Consider the following 21816-nt stretch of genomic DNA (forward strand, 5'->3'; position numbering starts at 1 on the left):
CGGCGCGCGACTCCACGTTCGGAGGGTCGGATGAGATCCCCTAGGGGTTTGATGAGAGATCTACACCTAAGCACATCTCAATATGTCTTAACAATTCCCTGACTCGATCTTTCACTTCTCCTACATATACCTGGGTGGTCAATTGAACTTTCAACGCCACGATGGCGTCAACCGCGACGGGTCGGAATGTTGTGGACAAGGAAGAGGCGGGTTCTACGAACACAGCAACGGAGTCACCAATTGGAGCGCAGGAACAATCAGATGGATATCAACAAGATGCGACACTTACGGAGGACAAGAAAGATGGGGACAAGAAGACGAAGAAGCCATCAAAACTCAAAGCATCCTGGGATAAACTCGGTCTGGATGTGCCTACGCTCATGATGATGGGCAAAGCCGCGCTACCCCCAACAATTGCTTTGGCCATGTACCAGGCGACGGATGTTGCGCAAACGTTCACCACGCTGGGCTACCTAACAGCTATCATTAGTATCCTCGGATTCTGTATCATGCCGCGTGCAAAGTTCATCCAGACGATGATGATGAATATATTGGCGACATGTGTTGGTTCAGCCCTTGCCATGCTCATGGTCTGGACAGGAGTAAAAGCTCGACAACACACGACTACACCTGGAGCGCCACCACAACGTTATAACCCCTCGCAGTCGGTAGTTCTGGGAGTATGGCTCTTCTTCCAGATTTATGCCATCAACGCGATGAAGGCGAAGTTCCCGCAACTGGCTTTTCCAACGATCATATATGCCATTCAAGTCAATGTTGCAGCGACGAACGGCTTTCTGTTTCAAACAGTACCGCAATGCGAGGCCTTCATCCGAAGACTCCTTGAGGCCTTCTTGACTGGATTCGCGATCGCGACGGGAGTGAGCTTGTTCATTATTCCTGTTACATCACGCAAGGTGGTGATGAAGGAGGTGGCAGGGTACATCGGCTTGCTGCGCGGAGCACTTGGCGCGCACAAGGGCTACATTCACAGCTTGGAAACAAGTGATATGTTTGGGGAGAAGTACACACCAGAGGATGGAGACGGCAAGAAGAAGGTCAAAGTCAGGCCCGAAGTAGAGGCTATCAAGAAGATGACTGGAGCACTGCAAGCATTGCACGGAAAGCTCACTGCGGACCTGCCATTTGCGAAACGCGAAATTGCTTATGGAAAATTAACACCAGATGACCTTGAGGCCATGTTCAAAAATTTGAGGTCGATCATGCTCCCTATATTGGGTCTTGGTTCGGTTATGGATCTTTTTGAGCGTGCAGCTGAAATCAACCACTGGGACGGACAAGAGGACGAACACGACGAGGAGCTCCGCAGACAAACCGTTCAGGAATGGAACAATATGTTTCAATTTGTCCATGAACCTTTCAACAACATCTTCCAGGCTCTCGACGATGGACTTGCACACGTAATGTTGAAGTTACAGCTCGTCAAGCCACCCAAAAAGAAGAAGGGTCAAAACCAGAACGATACTGAAGCGAAGGGCGACGCCATCAAACCAGGAGAAGCGGGCTTCGCAGAATATATGCAGAAGCAAGCCGATGCCTTCTTTAGCAGGAAGGAACCTACCCTGCGCCATTGGGTCGAAACCAAGGGCATCAAGCTTCGCGATGATTACTTCTCGTCGCCGTCAGCACTTGATGAAGAAACTCTAAAGCTTATGCCCAGCATCACCACGCGAAAACGGGATCAACGTCAGCTCTTCATGGTACTCTACGTCATGTTTCTCTTGAGCTCGATCAGTCGCTCAGTAATCGAGTTTGTCAAATTCGCGGACGAGCATGATCAAGCAACTGCAAAAAGCAAGTTCATATGGCCTGGTGGACGGCGTTTCAAGAAATGGGCGAAGAGCATATTCCAGAGTCAGGACTCCAACTCCGAAGACGAAACAACGGTTGCAGGATTCGACAGGAGCAGCACGACTGTTTACATGGGCGAAGCGTATAAACAGAAGAAAGATCCCGAACATCTGCCACCTGCAAACGCGTGGGAAAAGTTTGGCAATGGCATTCGTGGCGTCTCACGTTTCTTACGAAGTTCCGAATCAGCTTTTGGTTTCCGCGCCGCGTGTGCAACACTGAGTATCGCTGTCATCGCCTTTCTTCGCCCAACGCAACAGTTCTTCGTCGAACAACGCTTGGTCTGGGCGCTTATTATGGTCGCCATATCTATGACTCCAACAGCCGGTCAATCAATCTTTCAATTCATACTCAGGATCGCTGGTACTGCAGTCGCAATGGTAGTAGCCTGGCTCATATGGTACATCCCTGGACAGAAAACTCCAGGTATCCTGGTACTCCTTTGGTTCTTCGTCGCAATCGGCTTCTACATTCCATTGAAGCGTATGGATCTGGTCATTGTTGGCATGATCAGTGTGGTTACTGTTACGATGATCGTCGGTTACGAACTCCAAGTTCGCAAGATTGGAGAACGGGCTGCAACAGCAACAACAGGCCAACCGGCATACCCGATTTACGAACTCGGACCCTACCGTCTCGCCACCGTCTGCGGTGGTCTAGCTGTCGCCTTCTTCTGGACCATTTTTCCTTACCCTATCACCGAACACTCTGCACTCCGTCAGAAACTCGGTGGCGCTTTGTACCTCTCTGCAAACATGTATTCCATCATGCACGAGCAGGTCATGGGTCGCATCCGTGGCGAACTGGGAGGCGATGAGGAAAGCGACAAAGAAAGTCCAGGCTACCAGCTCGTCAAAGCCCGGAATAAGGTCTTCGCCAAACAGATGCTCACCCTACAAGGACTGAAGATGCACGCCGGATTTGTAAAATGGGAGTTCCCCCTCGGAGGCAAGTTCCCTAAGGAAGAGTACGAAAAGATCATTGGTTATGTCGAAAAGTATGTATTACCCCAAAATAAAGCCACGATGGGAGCATGGCTAACACAAATACACGCAGTATCGTAAACTACACCGCCCTCCTAGGCTATGCCTCCCAGGCCTTCACCCACCCCTCGCTCAACCGCCAATCCGCTGACCCAACCTCCCCCTCAACATCCGAAGCCGCCTTTTCCGATCACCACTCCGCCCAATGGTTCAACGACTTCCGGCGCGTAATCCTCTCCGCAAAAGTTACCTCCCACGAAATAACATCCTTACTCGCTATGCTCTCCTCCAGCATCACAAACGGACAACCCCTCCCTCCATACCTCCACGCCCCACCGGGTGCCCAACTATCCCGCAAACTGGAGATGGTGGACCCCGAGATTTTGAGCCTAAGACATATCGCAGAACCGGGGTATGCGGCGTTTGCGGTCATGAGCATAAGTACGAGGTGTATACATATGGATATTGAGCGGTTGTTAAAAGCGGTGAAGGGGTTGGTTGGGGAGTTGGACTTTTCGTTCCATGTGGTGAGTACCAAGGGGGCCGAGGCAGGGAGTTCAGAGGAGACGCTTGTTAAGAAGATGTCGAGGAAGCAGGATTAGAAATTATAATAATTTGTAAATAGACGAAGGGTTGTTACGTTCACTATCAGACTGGGCAACACTGACAAAGAAGAGTTGTATTGGTAAAAGAAGCGTCCCCATCAATAATGAAGAATCCAGCTAAAAGGCAACGAGATGAGTTCATCGCTGCTGTGCTACACTACATCACACCACCTTTCTCCGGCCAGCGTTGCCGGAGTGTTGGTCCCGACGCCGCTGACTCGGGAAATAAAACCATTGACCAAAGAACATCTAAACGTTCGTGCAAAAGTGCCAGCCATACATTCGGGTACGACTGCGTATCTACTGGCAGGTACCCGCAGCTTTAGCAGAGAAGATAGGCTTGTTAGGTCCGAAAGTGCCGCAGCGGCCAGTGGCATCGTAGACAATCTTATTCACGCTCGAGCACGTGTTATCGGAGTACGCAACGACTATTTCATCTCGTTAGCTCCTATACATGTCCATACTAACCCCTACTTGATGATGACTTACGAGTGCAGCCGGCAGGCATCGTCTGCAAGTTGGTCTGGCTGATTAGAGCGGAGTCTGTGTTGCCGCTGAAAATTGGCGAAGTAGGGAAGCAGCTTCCATCAGTGGGGATGTAGGCGGTGGTGACGGCGGTACCGGTGTTACAGCCGGCGCCAGAATAGAAGCTGAGGGGGATGGCATCAAGGCGCTTGCTCATTCCTGCTGGGGCGGCGTTGATGCCGACCGCAGCGATGAGAAGGGCGATGGCGGTGGTGAACTGCATCATGGAGGTGGCTAGATGGATTTACTTGGATTTAAGGGGAATTGGAGGTGTTAAAGATGCTGTGGTATGGAGTAAACGATGAGCAGATGCTGTGATATTTATGCTTCTCGAACTCACTGCGCAGGCCAAATGTCTGCTCTCTGCCTTGTCATTCATACTGCTAATGAGCCTACTCTGCTGACACCAAGTATGCCTCTCCACACGGACGTCCCAACAAAAGTCGAGTGCGCAATGGCTTTCTTGGAGTTGTTGGTGTGAAGAGATACGGAGGCTGACGTCTCGGCGACCTCGACCCACATCGTAGAGATCATGATCCATCAGCCTGACACGGTTAATCAGGTTGAAATGTCATTGGCTCCTCATCGATGTGTTCTCGTGGAAGATCGCATTCTGAGGTGCATGAGGCGGTACCTCCAACACCTAGGCTATGAGGCTGTCGCTTTTACAAGCCCTGCTGTTGAGGTCTCGGGAGATACGTTCCTGCTTCACTGTTGGTAGGTGCAAGGTGTTGCTGGTTGGTAGTGGCTGGTCCTCCCATTCTTCTAGAACGCTGGTCGGTGGTCTCATTAGTAGCTCGCAATGTGATTAGCTTATCTTACTGTGCAATAGTTGCGCGACTTATAGGTACATGCTACTGCTCATCTCACCCAGAAAACATGACACCCGCCGCAAAGATGTAAGACCATTGGCTTCCCGGTCATGATTACTGGAACAGATCGTCGGTTCGACTGGTACCTTGTTGGAAGTAACACAGCAGTATGCAGATGACCATCACCAGGGTTTGAAAAAGTGAGAAGGCGTGCGTCGTCTGCATGATAATCCTGCGCACCATCGCTCGATATATCATATATGTACTCAGTAACATAAATTTTGTCGGCGTAGCGATATAGCTGAGGGCAGTGTGGACACTGATCTTGCTTCTGGGTCCTAGCTTCGAAAGATCTGATGTGTTCATCTCTTGAGGATGGCTGCAAGCCCACTATTCAATCTGTCGCTCAGTCACCCGCTTGAGCAACAATGACAGCCTGCACTGAATTGTTACTGAAGGAGGCGCAATTGGATCGTTGCTGATATGCAAGAGTTGTGTTCAACCTAGATTTCCAAGCAATGGTCCTGGTGCTCGCAGGACTGACGGCAGCAGTTGGAATGTGGGCATAGGCCGTGTTCTGGTGCGAACCGGGTTCAGCTATCCTGGTAGCAGATCCTGCGAGGCCGGATGTCCCGTACCGCAGACAAGGTCTAGGCTTTCCGTAGAGGCCGCATGATAGCGGAAACGCTAGGCTTCAGTGGTAAGCCACACAGAAGCGAAGTTGGTAAGCTGTGCTGAGCGCCAATGATAGTTTGCGTCGCAGTCGTGAGGATAGCTGTGGAGGGAGAGTAGTAGCATGTCTTGAGAACGGCGGCACAAATAGAACCTCAATCGTATTCTTTCTGTGCGATGGCATGACTAATATAACTACAGATGGTTTTCCTTGACAAAACACCACTGATGAATTTGGGGGAGGACATCAGTCGTATGCTCACCACTCGAATCAGATATGGCCACCCTGTAGTGGACTATAGGCTAAACGCAGTACAATGTAAGATCGGTTCGCGAAATTCCTCGGTTCGAAGCTGCAGCCCCGAGAATCTAACGCGGACAGACGGCTTCGCAGAATGGGCTAACATTATTGATAGGTGAGCAGGTGACGCGACCTTCATGATTAATCGACCGTGCTCTGACAGTACAGCTTGGCAACTGACGATCGAGGTCCTTTAGCAAACCAAGGGAGCCAGACTATTGGCACTGACAAGGGAGGTTCGATTCATTATGGTGAGTGTCGTATGTCATGACTGAGCGCCGCACAAATTGATCTAGGGACCGTCAATGACTTCCGAGGTTCGTAAACGAATGGAGAAGGTTCGCTTAGTTGGAGGATCGAAGGTGGTTCCTAGATTACGGTAGAGCCGGTTTGCAGGGGTCAGATCAGCTCAATATCCACAAGCTGATCTTTGACATCTTTCCATACCTCTCCTTGCATAGCACCGTGTATGTATGAATCACCCATCACTTTCCATACTCTTCCTGTCTCTCCATCGCTAGTAGGTTGCCCGGCATTTCGTAAGACATAAGGAATATTGGCGCCCTGCAACAACCACACTGCATCTCCAACTTCACAGCTAGTCGGGACTAGACCCAAATAGCCGTTCTTTGTCCTCGCTAAACGCCGGAATTGACCATGTCTATTAATCGCACTACCATAGTTGTGGTCTTTCCAATTTCGCGTAATGTCTGGATCACTGGCTGCAGCCCCAAGGCGCGATATACGGTCGCTAATGGAAGTTTTGTAGGGATGGCTGCGAGGATCCGGGCGATTGAGATCGGCGATGTAAGGACATGTCGGGTCGAGTGGAGGATGAGGTAAAGTTGTACGGCCAGCGTCAGTATGCGACAGATTCGCCTTACAGGTACAGCTTTGCTGCTCCGCATGCCGGACTTCATCCCAAGATGTGATAAAGCCAGTGTTATCGCCTTCAGATAGCATATCTACATCGCGCAGAATCGACAAAGCTGTATCGGAGTACGCCGTCTTTGGTTTCGTTGTATCGGAGTAGTAGAACAGGTTATGGAGATGGCGGATGACTGCAGCGCAGGTTAGTCGCCGCACCACGTGTTTGAAATGGTCCATGTTGGGTTGATGATCAAGAGGCAGATGGTCAACATGATTGGCCGCTAGTGTAGTAACCAGCGCTTCACCTCGTGTCTTTCCCGTAGGGCTATAGAGTTTTGGAAGCTTGAGTGTAAGAGTGTTCCACCGAGGATCGAACTTCAAGCGCCCGGCGTGCCATTCCCATGGCTCGGCTAACTCCACAATATGATCGATTTCAGCACCGCGAACTCGAAGCAGGCGGCTGTTTTCAAGCGCGATAGTCAATACGTCAAATTCTGATCCCAGAGTGGCATTGTGGCCCACACTTGCGAAGGCCAGCTCTGATTGATAGGCTTTGTCTTCAAACTCTCCAACCCAAGTTGGGAAACCCGGAAACTTTCGTACCAATCTATCCGTCACCCAACTCAAGCAGTTGAGGTTTCTCGTTTCCTGAATAAGGCTTCGGAGTGCTTCAACGTACACCTGCTCTGTCGTCTTATTGTAGTCAGCAGTTAGCCCAAAAGCACCACGAGGTAGGATGCCTAGTAATGCGAAAATCTTGTCCTTGGGATTTTCACATCCAGAGATGCGGGCCAAGGCAAGGAGCTGTTCAAAAGTAAAGGGTAGCATCTGTTCCTGTGTTGCAGGTTTGTGCAACAGCCGCCATCGATCTTGAAATAACTCCAGAATAGCCTTTTCGTGATCGTAGTGTCGATTAGGTTTGATGGGCAGGGCCAAAGCTTGCCCAATCGGGTCATGGAAACGATGCTTCTTGATCCATGCAACCAGCAATGCGACCCTCTGAAGGTCCGCGAAGTCCACAATGTCCGTTCCACACAGCATGCAGATGCGCCGAGCAAGCATGACTTCCTGAAGGACCCAGCAGCGAAAAAAGTACTGTCTTGCAAGGAAGCGAGTCAAACTCTCATACTGCTTGCTGTGAATCGAGTCGATTTCCGTAGTGTCATTCTCGCTCAAGTTTTTCTCCATGAAATCCGAATATCTTGAGCATTGCCGATGCCCTTGCATATCGTCGAAGCACCTCAACTTATTGAGACGCTGCATGAGTGGTAAAGCTTGGTCACTATCTTTGTCTGCTGGGCCTAGCCACGAGATGACCAAAGAAGCTTTGCTGTAGATTTGGGCCATTAAGCCAACCTGCATGTTCCGTTCCTGAACATCGTTCTGGTTGATGCATAACTTGTCCTAACATTTGGCATGCAAGGTCAGTCAATATCTCATGTACTTTGTGCAGAGGGCGTTACGAACAATCCACAGGTATTGCACTTGACGTTCGAACTCCCGGTCTTTCCCGCGTCGCGTGCAAATAGCTCTGAGCGCGTTTTCCAGATTGGTAGTAACATCAACTTGCATGCCATTACACACGATGGGCACATCGCGCACCCAAGTCGTAGACGTTTTCTCGAACCAGTACCGATACAGTGGATCGCCCCAGGTGTAGGACAACGCGTAGAAATCCAAGGTATCGCATTCAAGATCAATCAAGTGGAGCGAGCATTCGATAGGGGCACGATCATCTGCTGGTGAATGAAGCTCGATGACGCGTATCGATGTTGCTGTTGGTAAGGGCCTATACAGATCTGGATAGTTGGACTGGGGCGCGTCCATGGTGGGGCTGCTGACTAGCTTGAGACGTGCTCAAGCATCTTGCTGGGACGGACGCTGTTAGTGGTATTTCTGGAGTAATGCAGCAAAGCAATACCCTCAAGCGACCTTTGATTCGCTTCGTCTGATCGTCGCTAGTGTTTCCTTGCGCAAAGCTGATGTTTGTAAATGAGAAGCTGATATGGTAAGTGACGTAATGTAAGGACTGGTCATCTGGCGATAGCCAAGACGCTAGATACGCATCCTTCATCGCGCCTGCCTAGGTGAGCGGTCACGTCGAGCTCGATTCTATGTTTAGTTGCAGGAGCTGATATGTGAACAAAAAGTCAACGACTACGGATCCTACACCATGTGAAACCCACATCACAATGACACCCGTAGCATCAACCGCCTTTCCTTCCCAAGTAGCTACTACCATTGTGGTTATCACAGCGCTACAACCGCCGCGTAATGATCATGGAACACGTCTGTGTGCAGCTTTGAAGGAATATCATCGAAATTTCGAAAAAGGCCGCAGCACGGTGAATAGCAGTAACGGGTAAATAATATTGTCCAACGGGATACTACAGACTTTTACTCATAATGCGCCATTAACACCCTCGATGCAGTGCTACCTTCATTTCCGTCCTTCTCCATCTAAACATCATCACCCTTCTCCGCCTTCTTCTCCCTCCACTGCTCCTCAAGCGCCTTGACCTTCTCCACACCCTTCTTATTACCAACACTGCTCTCCCACTCCGCCCACTTCTTAAATACACTCCTTATGCGTGAAGCTTTTCCCACCTTGGTCATACGCTCAAACAAATCCCTTACGTTATCTGCACTGCCGTGGCTCTGCTCCAACATAAGGTACATGTCCCAGACATCGCCCTTCTTCGAGAAGGTGTCGACGAGGCCTTCGAAGATTGTGCGACCACGTTCGGCGTCACCGTTGGGGCTCTTGAACTCGAGGGCGGCGAACTTCTGTGTCAGGTAGCGGTGTTGGGTCGAGGCGACGGATTGTGTGGCGCGTTGGAGTAGAGCGCGAGCTCGTGTGGGCGAAGGTGGTTGGATGACGTCCATTAGAAATGACGCATATGAGAGCCAGAATTGGGGGTCGGGGGTGAAGGACTTGTTCTTCATCATTGACTGGTAGAGGTTGTCCGCTTTCTGTTCTGATGTTAGCAAAGTGTGCGAGCTGCTGAGAGTACTGGGGTACATACGTCGATCTTGCCTGAGGAGATGTAGATCTTGATCATACGCTCATGCATCTCGCGGGCATCGTTGTTCTGGCACGCCTCCTTGAAGACAGTCTCGATAGCATCGTCGCTAGCAAAGTCGTTCTCCAGATGTAGCAAGGCGGTCCACACATCGAGCTTCTCCTTCTCCTCCCTTGGGTTGATGGTTGCCAATGCGCGACGAGCGATTTGGCGCGCCTTTTCAATCTCATTGAGTTCACGTTGGAAAACCATGTATCGAACCCACATCTCAGCGCTGTTGGGTTGTCCCAGGAGTAAGCGCTCATAGTCGGCGACAGACTGCGGCCCATAGGCATCAAGATCACCAGTGCGGTCTTCCTTGATGGTAGCCTTTTTACTCTTCTTCTTCTTTTTCGGGGCCTCGTCATCGGAATCGGGTTCAGCAGCGCCCTTTTGCTCGTCAAAGTCGAGAGTTGCACCTGTCCAGTCAAAACCGGAGGTGCGGAGTCCTTGTGTTGCCGCCTTTGGCACATCGTCGTCAGACTCATCGTCAGAAACACCTGCATCGGCAAGCTCGACATCCTCATCGCTATCAGCACTCTTGACGCTCCTCATATCTACGTCGTTGTCGTCGTCGAGCTCGATGCCGCCATCTGAGTCACTCTCTTCTTGCAGCTCAGCTTCGGAAGCGTCCTCCATATCCTCGTCTTCATCGTCATTGTCCCCCTTGACTTGAGAATATTTCAAGGTGAAGCTGATCTTTCTGGTCTTGGGATCGATCTTTACGACCTTGGCTTTGACGGCGTCATCCTTCTTGTACATCTCTTTGACCTTGTCCTTGTCCACGGCAGTGTCCGCTAATTGAGAGATATGGCAAAGACCGCTGACATTGTTCGAGTTGTCAACAACCAGGAACACACCAAAGTCTTCTACATGTCGAACCTTGGCGGCGACAATTTGTCCAACCTTCAGATCACTGAACTCAATTGGCTCGGTGTAGGTTCCTTGAACGTGCGACGCCTTCAAGCTCAACTGTGGGTTGCGCTGATCTGGCTTGTTCGAGATAACTTTGCCGGTCACGAGTTGATCTACGTGGAATGCAGTCTTCCAGTCTTTGATGTAGTCGTCCGAGAGGTGGCTAACACGAACGTAGGCTTCGACGTGAGGTCCCAGACGAATGTAGATACCGTTGTTGGCAACGTGCTTGATGAACCCACGAACAACCTGGTGTACTTTGAGCTGAGCTCTGTCCTTGATCTCGGGATCCTTGATTGGCAATGAAGAGCTCAATACCCTGGACGGCCTGATAGACAGTCCTAGCTTCTTGTTGGGGATATCGATATCGATTACACACACCCGCAAGACATCACCGACCTTGAACTCGCTTGGTTTGGCCTTATCGTAGTCGTCTGCCAATTGCTCGAGGAAGATAGGTGCAGCAATGTTGTCATTGATCTGGACAACGATGGAGGCGTCGTGCAGCTTTGTAACCCGTGCAGGCAAGATATGGCCGACCTTCAAGTCTTGAAGGGTCAGCGACTTGCCAGTCGGAGTAGTTGCAGCTGTCAAGTCCAATTTTCCAGCTGCAACATCGACCGCCTTAACGCGAACCTTAAGGGCAGAGCCCACGGGGAAGTTTTCCGCGACGTCAGAGAGCTTCTCGAGATCGTCGGTTAGGTCGAAGTAGTCAACGCGCCCACGAACATTGGCCGAGATATTTACCCAAACGTAACGCTCAGCAATGTTGTTTACGAAAGCAATGTGTGATGATCCAGGTGTGATCTTATCGAGGCTCAATACATCGGCTTCAGTCTTGATCTTGTCCGTGTTTGCGGTCAGCTCGAAAGTGGGCGTCTTGTTGCTGGATCGAGAAGTAATAGGAAGGAAACGGAAGTTGCGGGCGTCGTGTCTTCCCAGAACCCTGGCCTGAATCTTGTCGTTCATCTTGAAGTGTGCTGTGGGATGCTTCTTGTCAGGAATACTGTCCCAAGAATCGAACAGTTCAGAAACCGAAATACGTCCCGGAACATTGGCCGCAAGCTCGACGTTAAGTTGGGTGTCTTTGATGGATCGAATGCGGACGGTTGCTAGGGCGCCGAACTTGATGTCATCAGTAGAAGTGATTTTAGGGTCAACGGGATCCACTAGGGCTTCGCCTTTCGATGCCGGAGTATCGACAGTGTTGGCTGCGTCAACATCACCTTCGGCCTTCATCGATAGCCAAAAGAATCCCTTTCCAGCATCCACGTGTGTCACACGAGCAGTGACAGACTGATCCTTGCGAAGACCAAAATTTGGGGCTGAAAGCATCTCTTCGGGTAGTTGCGACTTGAAAAGTACACCGCTTATGCCATTGCCAAGTTCGATGAACACCTTGTCAGGTAGGATACCACGCACGAAGCCATGCACCGTCTCGCCAGCTTGAAGGTCCTCAATGCTGATAGCAAGCTTTGAAGTTTGAGCATCTTTCCGAAGACTAGGCTTGTTCGAGACTGTTGCTGTCCTGGACTTGCCATGCTTTGTCAGTACTACAAGGTCTTCCAGCGTACCACCCACACGAATCTTCTTCATGGTCGAAATGTCCTTCTTCTCCGATCCGTCGGTGAGGTGGCCAATGCGAAGGATACCCTTGACGCCATTTCCGATGTCCAAGGTAGCGATCTCGTCAGACTTCTCAATCACGTTGCCCTTTACGATGCCGCCGGGGTTGAGCGCGTTGAACGCAGCCTCCTTGTTAATATCGACAGCAGCGGGGTCTTTGCAGGACACCAAGAGCTGTTTCTCCTTCGCATCTACGGAAATGACACGGACGTTGACGACCTGTCCGTTTGTGAAGTGGCGCGTAGCGTCCTCAATGAATGCTTCGCTCATCTCCGCAACTGGAAGCCATGCCTTGACATCGCCATAGAAGCGTACCGTGGCACCGTTGCGACGAACGCTGACCAAGATACCGGGACCTGTGGCGCCCTCCTTGAGCATGGAGTAGTTCGTCCACGGCTTGACGTCTGAGTTGACCAAGGACTTCTTGAGGGTGAGTTGAATCTGATGTCTGGCAGGCTCGGTATAAAGTACACGGGCTGTGACAGGTACACCTTCTCTGAACTTGCGTTCCGGATGTTGCAGACGAGCATCAGCCAAATGCATCTCCGGTACTAGACCGGTAATGCCTTCGGCAAGGTGGACGAGGACAGCGGTAGCTCCAGTCTTATCGGCAATGAGCTTGTGAACCTTGCCTTTGACAAGTTCACCAGCCTTGATATCTTCTATGCGAAGGAAGGGCTGATCGAGAATCTTCTGCTCTAGTGAAAGCTGGAAAAGTCCATCCAAAGCGTTGTAGCCTATGATACGTGCCTTATGTTTCGAGTCGAGCTTGTATGCGCCAGCCTCTTCGGATAGGATGTCGACTTTGTCGTCGGAAAGTCTCGAAACGTGCGCAAAACCGACAACGTCTTTGATGCCGAGATCGAAGAAAGCACCGTGGCTCGGCGCCACCTTGATGACCTTTGCGGTATCGACAATAGTCGAGATGGGCAAAAGGTCGACTGGAGGTTTGCGTTCCTTGGGTTTGCCGGACATACGAGTAGAAAGGCTCACTACATGGTCGAGTAACGAAACACCGACTTTCCTGGGCTCTGAGTCTGGACATGTGAACAAGACGCGGGCCTTAACTTTGGTGCCAATCTTGTACTTCTCGGACACATTGGCAGCCTTCTCAGTCGCTCCGGAGTGGTAGGCGTCGGCGGTTGCGTCTATGAGGCCCAGAATCTTGCCGGTCAGCGTGGTGGCTGTGGTATCGGCAACGAGCACATCGACGGCAGTTCCGGGTAGGAAAACATCGATAGTGGGCGCTTCAGTCAGGGTGTTGCCTTTGGTCAGGTTGCCTGCTTTAGTGTGATCCGCGGAAAGCTTGACGATGCGTCCATCGGAGTTGAGGCCAGTAACCAGGCACATGAAGACGGCACCTTCTTGCACCTTGGCATGCTGCACCTTGGGCCCTAGTTCTCCCTTTGGCAAGAAGCCCTTCAGGCTGCTATCATCAAGACCCAGGTCCATGACCAGACCGTGGTCTTCGTTGCTGACTACGGAGGCCTGCACCATGCTGTTCACAGGTATTTTCCGCTTGTTAAGACCCTTGTTGACCAGCTTAGGGTCGATAGACAGCTCTAGCCTCTTTCGCGCTCTTGCGCCCTCGTCGCTTGTAGCTGTGATGCATGCTCTCACGTACTGTCCCACTGAAAACATGTCTTTCAGATCCACATCTTCGAAGGCCTCGTCGTCGCTTCCTTCCTTGTCCGCCTCCTCCTCCTTGAGAAGCTTCTCTAGTCTCTCGTTGAGTTTGTCGGATACGGCGGTGAGTGGGACATAGCCGATGAGGTTGTTCGGGAGCGCGAGTACGATGTCTTGGTGAGAGATGTCCGTGACTTGGCCGAGAATGATGGTTCCAGGCGACAATTTCTGCAGCGGTTAGTATAATCTCGCAATGCGCAAACTCTGCGACTGGCGTACCTTGTAGCTCAGGCCCTCTGCCCTCACACTGTCATCCTTCTCTCCACCGTCATGCGGCTTCTTGCTTTTCTTAGTCAGCGGCTTCTTCTTCGACTTAGTGGCCGCCTGTTCTTCGTCTTCGGATCCCATGTCGCTGAATCCATCGTCGCCGCCGCCGGTTCGCTTTATACCGGCCTGCTCGAAAAGAACATCTTGGTTCGCCTTGATCTGAATCTGCTTGTGCTCAAGCGGTGTCAAGACGCTGGCGCCTCCTCTAGGAAAGGACTTCTCCTCATCCTTGAAGACACTGGGCTTTGGCGCGGCGCTCCCAGGCTTTGGCTTTGCTGGTGATGGCTGCTCGACATCAGATTTCCGTCGTTTCGTTGATCGGTCGGTCGATGCGCCCTTTGCCTTTTTCGATGGCGCGGCGCCTTGCTCTGCTTTTCGTTTGATTGCGCCCATGATGCGCTTCTTCTCCAGTCGTGGAGAGCTTGGTGGTACTGAAGTTTCCGCCAAGAGTTCGAGAGCCGCATATGGTCTTCGACTTTTTTGGTGGGTCCATGCACGCAGATTCTCCGACCCCCGACGACAGGGTTCTGCGCTCGGGACACGTGAGACCAAATGGCACGGCAACGAGGTCTGAGGAGGGCAACTTTTCACTTGTACGACATGTACAGATTGTAAAAAAACATAGATCAATCTCTAACTCAACTTTGATATCTGCTGTGTTTTCTCCAGCAATTTCGAGTATTTTTATCATGTCCTATGGCAAACAAAAGGCCCATCTCGAGGGAGAGCCAAGCCACTTAACACCCAAGACGGCATAGCGCAGCACGTCGGTCGCGCCTGCTCTTCGCGACGTGCTTTGGCCGTGCGCCTTCCTCTCCAACCTCGCCGTCATATATGAGCATTCGTCTCATATCTCTATTTGCGTCTCCAATTACTCGCGTGTGTTTATCTAATCGTCCATTGGTGTTGCTTGTATATGTGTACTGCTAAAAAGGAACATGTCTTCTCCATGCGCCCCTCGAAGTCTGCTTCTCCAAGAGCCTACGCCTGAGCTCTGCTCATCACCACCTCCTCCATCATCCGCGACCGTTTGTTCACGCAAGCCAAAACGGCCACCGCCCATTACGCCCAAGCGTTTCACCCGCTTCTTCACTCCGCGAAACTCCAAAGATGTCTCGTCACGCACACATCTCTCCAGGTCGGGCCGCCAATTGCAGGACATTACACGATCAGCTCTTAATCGCAGCCGTGAGACAAGAAGTACTCCACGGAAGACGGTGAACTTTGTCGACATTGAGAACCCCATGCGAACCCCACAGAGCAGCGTGCGGAAGCGGAAGGCCTACCTGTCACCTGCGAGTTCTCCAGCCCAGTCGTCACCGTCGAAGCGATCGCGTTACGTCACTCCACCAGCAATTGACATACTTGAAGATGCCCTCGACCTGGATGACGAGGAGGAGCCTGCTATATACCCTGCGCCAATAAAGAGGTTAAGAACATTGGGCCGTCCATCGAGAACACTGCAGCGGTCCTTTGGCGGTATATTGGGCGTCGGACGAGGATTTAGGATAGACCATGGCGCATCATGGCAGGACCAGACAGCCAACTTCTACAGCGGTGCGGACGACCTACATCAGTTGTCACAAGGTGCACCACCGTTCTGCACAGCCAGTTGCAACAGTATGCTATTCGCTCTGCTCTCACACGTCATCGCAATACTGACCATAACCAGCCAACTCTATGCTCGCTATAGGAGACGAGGACGGATACATCCACCTACAAGACTCCGAAGGTGACTTCTCGAAACCCACTGTATCATGGAAGGCCCACTCCAATGCCATCATGGATGTACAGTTCTCCTCGGACGACATGCACCTCGCCGCCGGTTCCGGAGACCAGACTGCACAGATAGTCGACGTTCGCACCCAACAGACGCTCGCCGTCCTCGCCAAACACAAGTCATCGGTAAAGCAAGTACGCTTTCAGCCAGGTGACGACAAAATGGTAGCCACTTCAAGTCGAGACGGCGCCGTACAGATCTGGGATCTCCGATGCAAAGGTAATCAGGGGTCAATACACTCAGCTTGGGGGTCCGATGCGCCCTATGCCAGTGTCGTGCGCACTCTTGCCTCAGCACACGCGGATATCAGCCTTCCAATACCTACATCGTCCGCCACTCGAACCCTGGCCAACAGCAAGACGGAGAACATAAACCGACGAAACGATATCTCAGTGACAGCTCTATCTTTCCTTCCCGAAGGCCGCGAACACCTACTCCTGACTGCTTCGGACGCATCGACATGTGTCAAGCTTTGGGACATCAGAGGCCGATACTCGCTGCGAGGACCTGCCATACCCATTGCAACTACCCGTCACCCTGAATCCCACAACCGCCACCGACACTTTGCCATTAACTCTCTTACCCTCAGTGGCGACGCCTCGCGACTATACGCTCTCAGCAAAGACAACACCGTGTACGCTTACTCTACAAGCCATCTCATCCTCGGCGTAGCGCCCGAATTATCCACAACCTCCTCATCAAAACAGAAATACTGTGGTGTAGGCCAAGAAGGCCTGGGGCCCATCTATGGTTTCCGACACCAGAACTTCCACGCCGGCTCCTTCTACGTCAAGGCATCACTACGCAAGGCGTACCAGGACCGCACCGAGATGCTTGCAGTCGGCAGCACAGATGGCTGCCCCGTATTATTCCCCACCGACGAAACCTTCCTCAAGCGCGAAACAAGACATGAAGACGACGACGCAGACGATCTCCCCGATATTACCAGCATCTCTACGAAACACTCACGGCCATCCCTCCTCTCCCGTTCATCCACAAATAGCCGCTGCCCAGACACCGTCCCTATCTACGAGCACGGCACTGCCCTCATAAGAGGTCATGACGCAGAAGTCACAAGCGTGTCATGGGCCCGCAACGGCAGCCTCATCAGCGTGAGCGACGACTTCCGTGTCCGAAGATGGAAGGAAGGAAGTCTAGCTAGAGACCTACGCATGGGTGGCGAGAGTGAGGGAAGGAGATGGCAGTGTGGATGGGCTGCTGTAGGAGACGGATATGACGATGACGAGTAGGATCGTCGTTCGCGAGCTTTTGTGCCATGTTGTTTATTATACCCCAATTATTGATTGTGTAGGAATATGAATGAAAGAGAAGTTGACGACCCATATTTGTTTTGATCAAAATGTGACCGTACATTCCCCCTATGAGATGATTAGAACGAATTGGCATCACAGATGATGCAGGAGTTTACTGTAAGTCAGTATTATAATGAAAGAATCTATCTCAGCCCCCAGTCACGCGCACGTCTAAGCTCTACTGCGTCCAAACGCAAACACTCATTACAATTTCACAACATCCGAGCACAAAGCTTACATTCTTACTCGAGATAACTCGTCACAACAACTTTACCCCCCTTAACCACGTACTGACGATGCTGCGCCAACATGGATAACTCGGCCGTCCCGCTGCGCTCTGCCCCTCCAAACAAGCGTCAAAGGAGGTCACTCTTCGACACCTCCCGCGCTCGAAACGGTGGAAGTTCCACATCCTTCGTGACCACCTCCAACACAGGCATCATGGATACGACGTTCGGCTCTACAACGGACGAAGAAGACGACGATGACACAGAACAACACTACCTCAACAAGATGACCGACGACACGGATAGGAAAGTCGAACCCGTATTTGGCAAAGGCGTCGAAGTCTGGAATTCATTCAACGGTACCGTGTATGCCGACGTTAACGATAGGATCAAGAAACAACAACGTGACGAAGAGTTGTGGGGCAAGAAGAAAGAGAAGAGGAAGCGTGGTGCTGGAGGGAAGCAGGGGGGCACGCTACAACAACGTTTCGACTCGCTGCGCAATTCAAGGTCCATGTCTGGGTCTGGGTCCACTTCTACGCCGGGCCTCAGGGATAGTACCTATACGGACGGAACGATATCTTATCCTTCCCTGCAGTCGAGCGATTATACAGCGCTTCCGCATACACCTACTGCGTCGGAGTGGGAGATCTTTCCAGTACGGCAATCTCAACATGAAGACTTTTCTGGAATGCCACTAGAGTACAAGTCTTTGAACGGTACGAAATTCCAACAGGGAAACGCGGGTGCAGATAACGGTGGCAGCTTCGATCGCCCTATCAAGCCTTTACCTTCACGCGCACAACGATCTCAAGGCCAACAGCCCACAGCACTACACCCACACCTTCCAAGTTCACAGCCACCGTCTGTTACACCTCCGCGTCTTGTGCCTGTACCAAGCACAAGCTTCTTCGGCAACATGCTAGGTGGAACTAGCAGAATCGTGTCCGGTTCTTTTGGTAGTTTCGACGGCAGTCAAATAGATCGATTTGATGAGCGAGGATATAGATTACTGTCAGGTCAAATGAGTGAAGCGACTAAGAAGAAGAACGAGAACGGTGAGACTGGTGGACAGAGGGGCAGAAAATGCGATAGGTTCAAAGGAAGACCTTGGCTACGGAGGGGGTAGGCCGGTAGAGATTCAATCTTGTACCATGTGGCGGAAGGGAAGTGAGATCTTGATATTGTGAAGATTGCGTTCGGGGGTACGTGCATATACCCTTTAAACATTTCTAAGCTCCATGCTGCCTGATGGGATCGGTCTTGGGGCGAGGAACAGAGATAGTTCGCAATGGTTAATTCCTGCGATTCGAACTCCAATATAAATAACGTGTAGCATATGTAGAAGCTCGCTCTTCCGTCTTATGTTAAAATGTGGACAAGATAGAAAGTGCTGTATATCTTTGTGGCATGTTGTAGTTGCAACTTGAGAGAAACTTCTCCATTGTGGATAGGTCAACAAACTCACTTCGTAGTACAAAATATTGTCACGTGGGAATCACAACGTAAGATATGCCAGCAACGTTGATATGTCGCACTGATGGATGACGATGAAGTTTGGGTTTGGGTCGGGAATATTGACAGCCAACGATCACCGGCAAAACACGGCGGATCGGCCCTCCTCGGCTGCGTCGATGTGACCTTCACGATATCGGACGACGTACCCGACCGCAAGGAAACCTTGCACTCGCGTACAGCTGTGTTCGTGCCACACGCGTACACACTAACAGGATGCCGCTGCTGCCTGGATGGATACTTCGATCGAGCTACTACCTTTTAGAGGAACGAGAGTGTAACGAAGCTTACTCGCAATTGCTCATTATGCAGCGCAAGCACCATACCCTTTCCCCAACTAAGGTCAACATGCACCGATCGCCGCTAACAAAGCCACGAGGCCGAAGCCGTCAGATGTCAATCACTTTAGTACTATTTCCAGCATCCAACAGGGATGATGTTGGACGTAAACGGCAACTTGCTCCACGGAGCTTCTGCAACCCATCATTGCAACAAGGCATGAGACTAAAACATCGCCGACTGATAGTCGCCCAAAAGCATCTGCAGATCATGGAGGCATGTCATAGCTGATCCCAAGGTATAAAGAATGCCTAGCTGCATGTGTAGCCAGCTGTTCAGAGGCACTTAGGTCGTTGAGCATAACATTCTGGCAACATGCGTGTATCGGTAACGGCAGTCAGCTTGTTGGCGTCTTTGACCTCAGCCAACCTAGACAGCCCTAGTTTACTACAGCAATTCTACGCTCCAGGGCGTCTCCTAGGTAACTCTTTTGGTAACCCAGGTGTTAACGCAACATATGACTATGTGGTTGTTGGAGCTGGCTTGGCCGGCGCTCTCACGGCATCCCGAATCGCAGACGCGTTACCGAATATGACGGTCGCAGTCATCGAAGCGGGCTCCTTTTATGAAATATCCAACGGCAACTACAGTCAGATGTATGTTTGATGCGAGAGGGTGTATCATGTTGATGTGCTGATCTTAACGGCAGTCCCTACTACTCAACCATGTACGTTGGTCCAGATCCTGAGGACTACCAGCCGTTGATCGACTGGGGCATCTTCACCGAGCCCATACCCGGCGCCAATGGACGCCGCTTTCACTATGCGCAAGGGAAGACGCTCGGGGTATGTAATCAATCCGCACACATGGTTCTGAGTGAGATACTAACCTTGGCCCAATCTTTAGGGCAGTTCGGCGCGGAATCAGGAGATCTATCACAGGTACATGTCTTCCATGAGTTTTCGCGTTGAACCCAACTAACACACTATACCAGAGCAACGAGGGGCTGGTATGAAGCAATCGCCAACATTACGGGAGATTCCGCCTATCTGTGGGATAACATGTTCCCTTTCATGAAAAAAAGCTTTCCTTCACACCACCGGATGTCCGATTCCGCGCTGAGAATGCCAGCAATGTCAACTTCACGCTCTCCGCATTTGATTTCCCAGGAGGTCCCGTTCACTTGAGTTTTCCCAAGTACGCACAGCCAATAGCTTCTTATGGCCCGGAGGGATACGCTGCGGCTGTAATGAGCGCAGCCAATGGTTTCCTAGACGGGAACCTCTTAGGATATGGTTACTGGCCGTTTACACTGAGACCCGAGGACAGCACGAGAAGTAGTACTGAATCCGCTTTCCTTTCCCGTACAGCTACGAGGACATCTTTGAAGATTTACCAGTCCTGCATGGCTCGCAAACTTCTCTTTGATGAGTCCAGACGTGCCATAGGAGTCAACGTCACCGCTGGTGGAATGAAGCCGTTTACTGTCCATGCTCGGAAAGAAGTCATCGTATCCAGCGGCTTCATCCACTCTCCCCAACTACTCATGGTGTCTGGAATCGGTCCTCGCGAGGTACTCGAACGACACAACATAACTGTCATATCCGAACTGAACGGTGTTGGTCAAAATCTCCGAGATACGCCCGCTATTGGTGGCGTCGTCCACCGCACGAACGTACCAGGAAGAAGCGCTTGGGAGCGCGAGTCCTCGTCTTTCGACGCAGCCGTAGAGCGCTATTTGACAAATGGTTCTGGCCCCCTCAGCAGTCCAGCTAGCGATTTTGCTGCCTGGGAAAGGTTCCCCGAATGGTTTACTACCAACATGAGCCAGTCTACTCTCGAATTCTTGCAAAACCTACCCAGTGACTGGCCGAATGTAGAGTATGTGTTGCAATCTTCGGAGCGCATCTTGTCTTCGGCCCAGACTGCGAGCGATACAGGCGTCATCGGCACAATATTGACGTCTACTACAAGCCAGGGAAATGTCACCATCCAATCTGCTGACAATACTGTTGCACCTGTCGTATACATTGGCTGGCTGGATTCCATCGAAGACCAAGAACTTGCTATAGCAGCATACAGGCGTGCGCGCACCATCGCAGCTAGCATATCCGCGTTTGGCGATGAGATAGCCCCAGGAGCGAACGTCACGACGGATGCGCAGATCTTGCAATATATCAGGACGAAGGGTATCGGTGCTATCCATCACGGCGCGGCAACGTGTGCAATGGGAAGGAATGCGTCGAGCGGGGCAGTCGTGGACTCTAAGGCTAGGGTATTTGGTGTGAATGGGTTGAGGGTCGTGGATGCCAGTTCTTTGCCGTTCTCGGCGCCTGGGCATACTCAGGGCGTTACTTATGCGCATGCGGAGAAGCTGGCACAGGATATCATTGATGCGGTGAATGACGCCTAGTGGTAATTAGTATACTTACATTCTTACCAATAGGTTACTCGTTCAATAGCAATGTTACTAAAAATTGAAAGATTAGGTGTAGAGGTACGTTGG

At 51.3% G+C, this 21816-nt stretch overlaps 7 protein-coding genes across 7 annotated transcripts; 4 read left to right on the forward strand and 3 right to left on the reverse strand.

Moving 5' to 3' along the window:
* Positions 1-161: 161 nt before the first annotated feature.
* On the forward strand, positions 162-3457 carry ALTATR162_LOCUS9572 (uncharacterized protein; the record flags this gene model as incomplete). Its single annotated transcript, XM_043317206.1, has 2 exons — positions 162-2869; positions 2929-3457. The coding sequence occupies 2 exons, from the start codon at positions 162-164 to the stop codon at positions 3455-3457; spliced, it is 3237 nt and encodes a 1078-aa protein (XP_043173141.1).
* Positions 3458-3760: 303 nt separating this feature from the next.
* ALTATR162_LOCUS9573 (uncharacterized protein) lies at positions 3761-4208 on the reverse strand (the record flags this gene model as incomplete). The annotated part of the gene is made up of 2 exons (XM_043317207.1): positions 3761-3888; positions 3950-4208. The coding sequence occupies 2 exons, from the start codon at positions 4206-4208 to the stop codon at positions 3761-3763; spliced, it is 387 nt and encodes a 128-aa protein (XP_043173142.1).
* Positions 4209-6169: 1961 nt separating this feature from the next.
* On the reverse strand, positions 6170-8002 carry ALTATR162_LOCUS9574 (uncharacterized protein; the record flags this gene model as incomplete). The annotated part of the gene is made up of 1 exon (XM_043317208.1): positions 6170-8002. The coding sequence occupies one exon, from the start codon at positions 8000-8002 to the stop codon at positions 6170-6172; it is 1833 nt and encodes a 610-aa protein (XP_043173143.1).
* Positions 8003-9100: 1098 nt separating this feature from the next.
* ALTATR162_LOCUS9575 (uncharacterized protein) lies at positions 9101-14589 on the reverse strand (the record flags this gene model as incomplete). The annotated part of the gene is made up of 3 exons (XM_043317209.1): positions 9101-9613; positions 9667-14097; positions 14149-14589. The coding sequence occupies 3 exons, from the start codon at positions 14587-14589 to the stop codon at positions 9101-9103; spliced, it is 5385 nt and encodes a 1794-aa protein (XP_043173144.1).
* A 545-nt stretch (positions 14590-15134) lies between these two features.
* Positions 15135-17226, forward strand: ALTATR162_LOCUS9576 (uncharacterized protein; the record flags this gene model as incomplete). Its single annotated transcript, XM_043317210.1, has 2 exons — positions 15135-15816; positions 15869-17226. The coding sequence occupies 2 exons, from the start codon at positions 15135-15137 to the stop codon at positions 17224-17226; spliced, it is 2040 nt and encodes a 679-aa protein (XP_043173145.1).
* Positions 17227-17598: 372 nt separating this feature from the next.
* Positions 17599-18645, forward strand: ALTATR162_LOCUS9577 (uncharacterized protein; the record flags this gene model as incomplete). The annotated part of the gene is made up of 1 exon (XM_043317211.1): positions 17599-18645. The coding sequence occupies one exon, from the start codon at positions 17599-17601 to the stop codon at positions 18643-18645; it is 1047 nt and encodes a 348-aa protein (XP_043173146.1).
* Positions 18646-19685: 1040 nt separating this feature from the next.
* Positions 19686-21723, forward strand: ALTATR162_LOCUS9578 (uncharacterized protein; the record flags this gene model as incomplete). The annotated part of the gene is made up of 3 exons (XM_043317212.1): positions 19686-19966; positions 20020-20155; positions 20395-21723. 3 exons carry the CDS (start codon positions 19686-19688, stop codon positions 21721-21723), a joined length of 1746 nt encoding a protein of 581 aa, XP_043173147.1.
* Positions 21724-21816: the final 93 nt, after the last annotated feature.

The sequence above is a fragment of the Alternaria atra genome (genome assembly GCF_907166805.1).
Source record: "Alternaria atra isolate CS162 genome assembly, contig: 30, whole genome shotgun sequence".
NCBI lineage: Eukaryota > Fungi > Ascomycota > Dothideomycetes > Pleosporales > Pleosporaceae > Alternaria > Alternaria atra.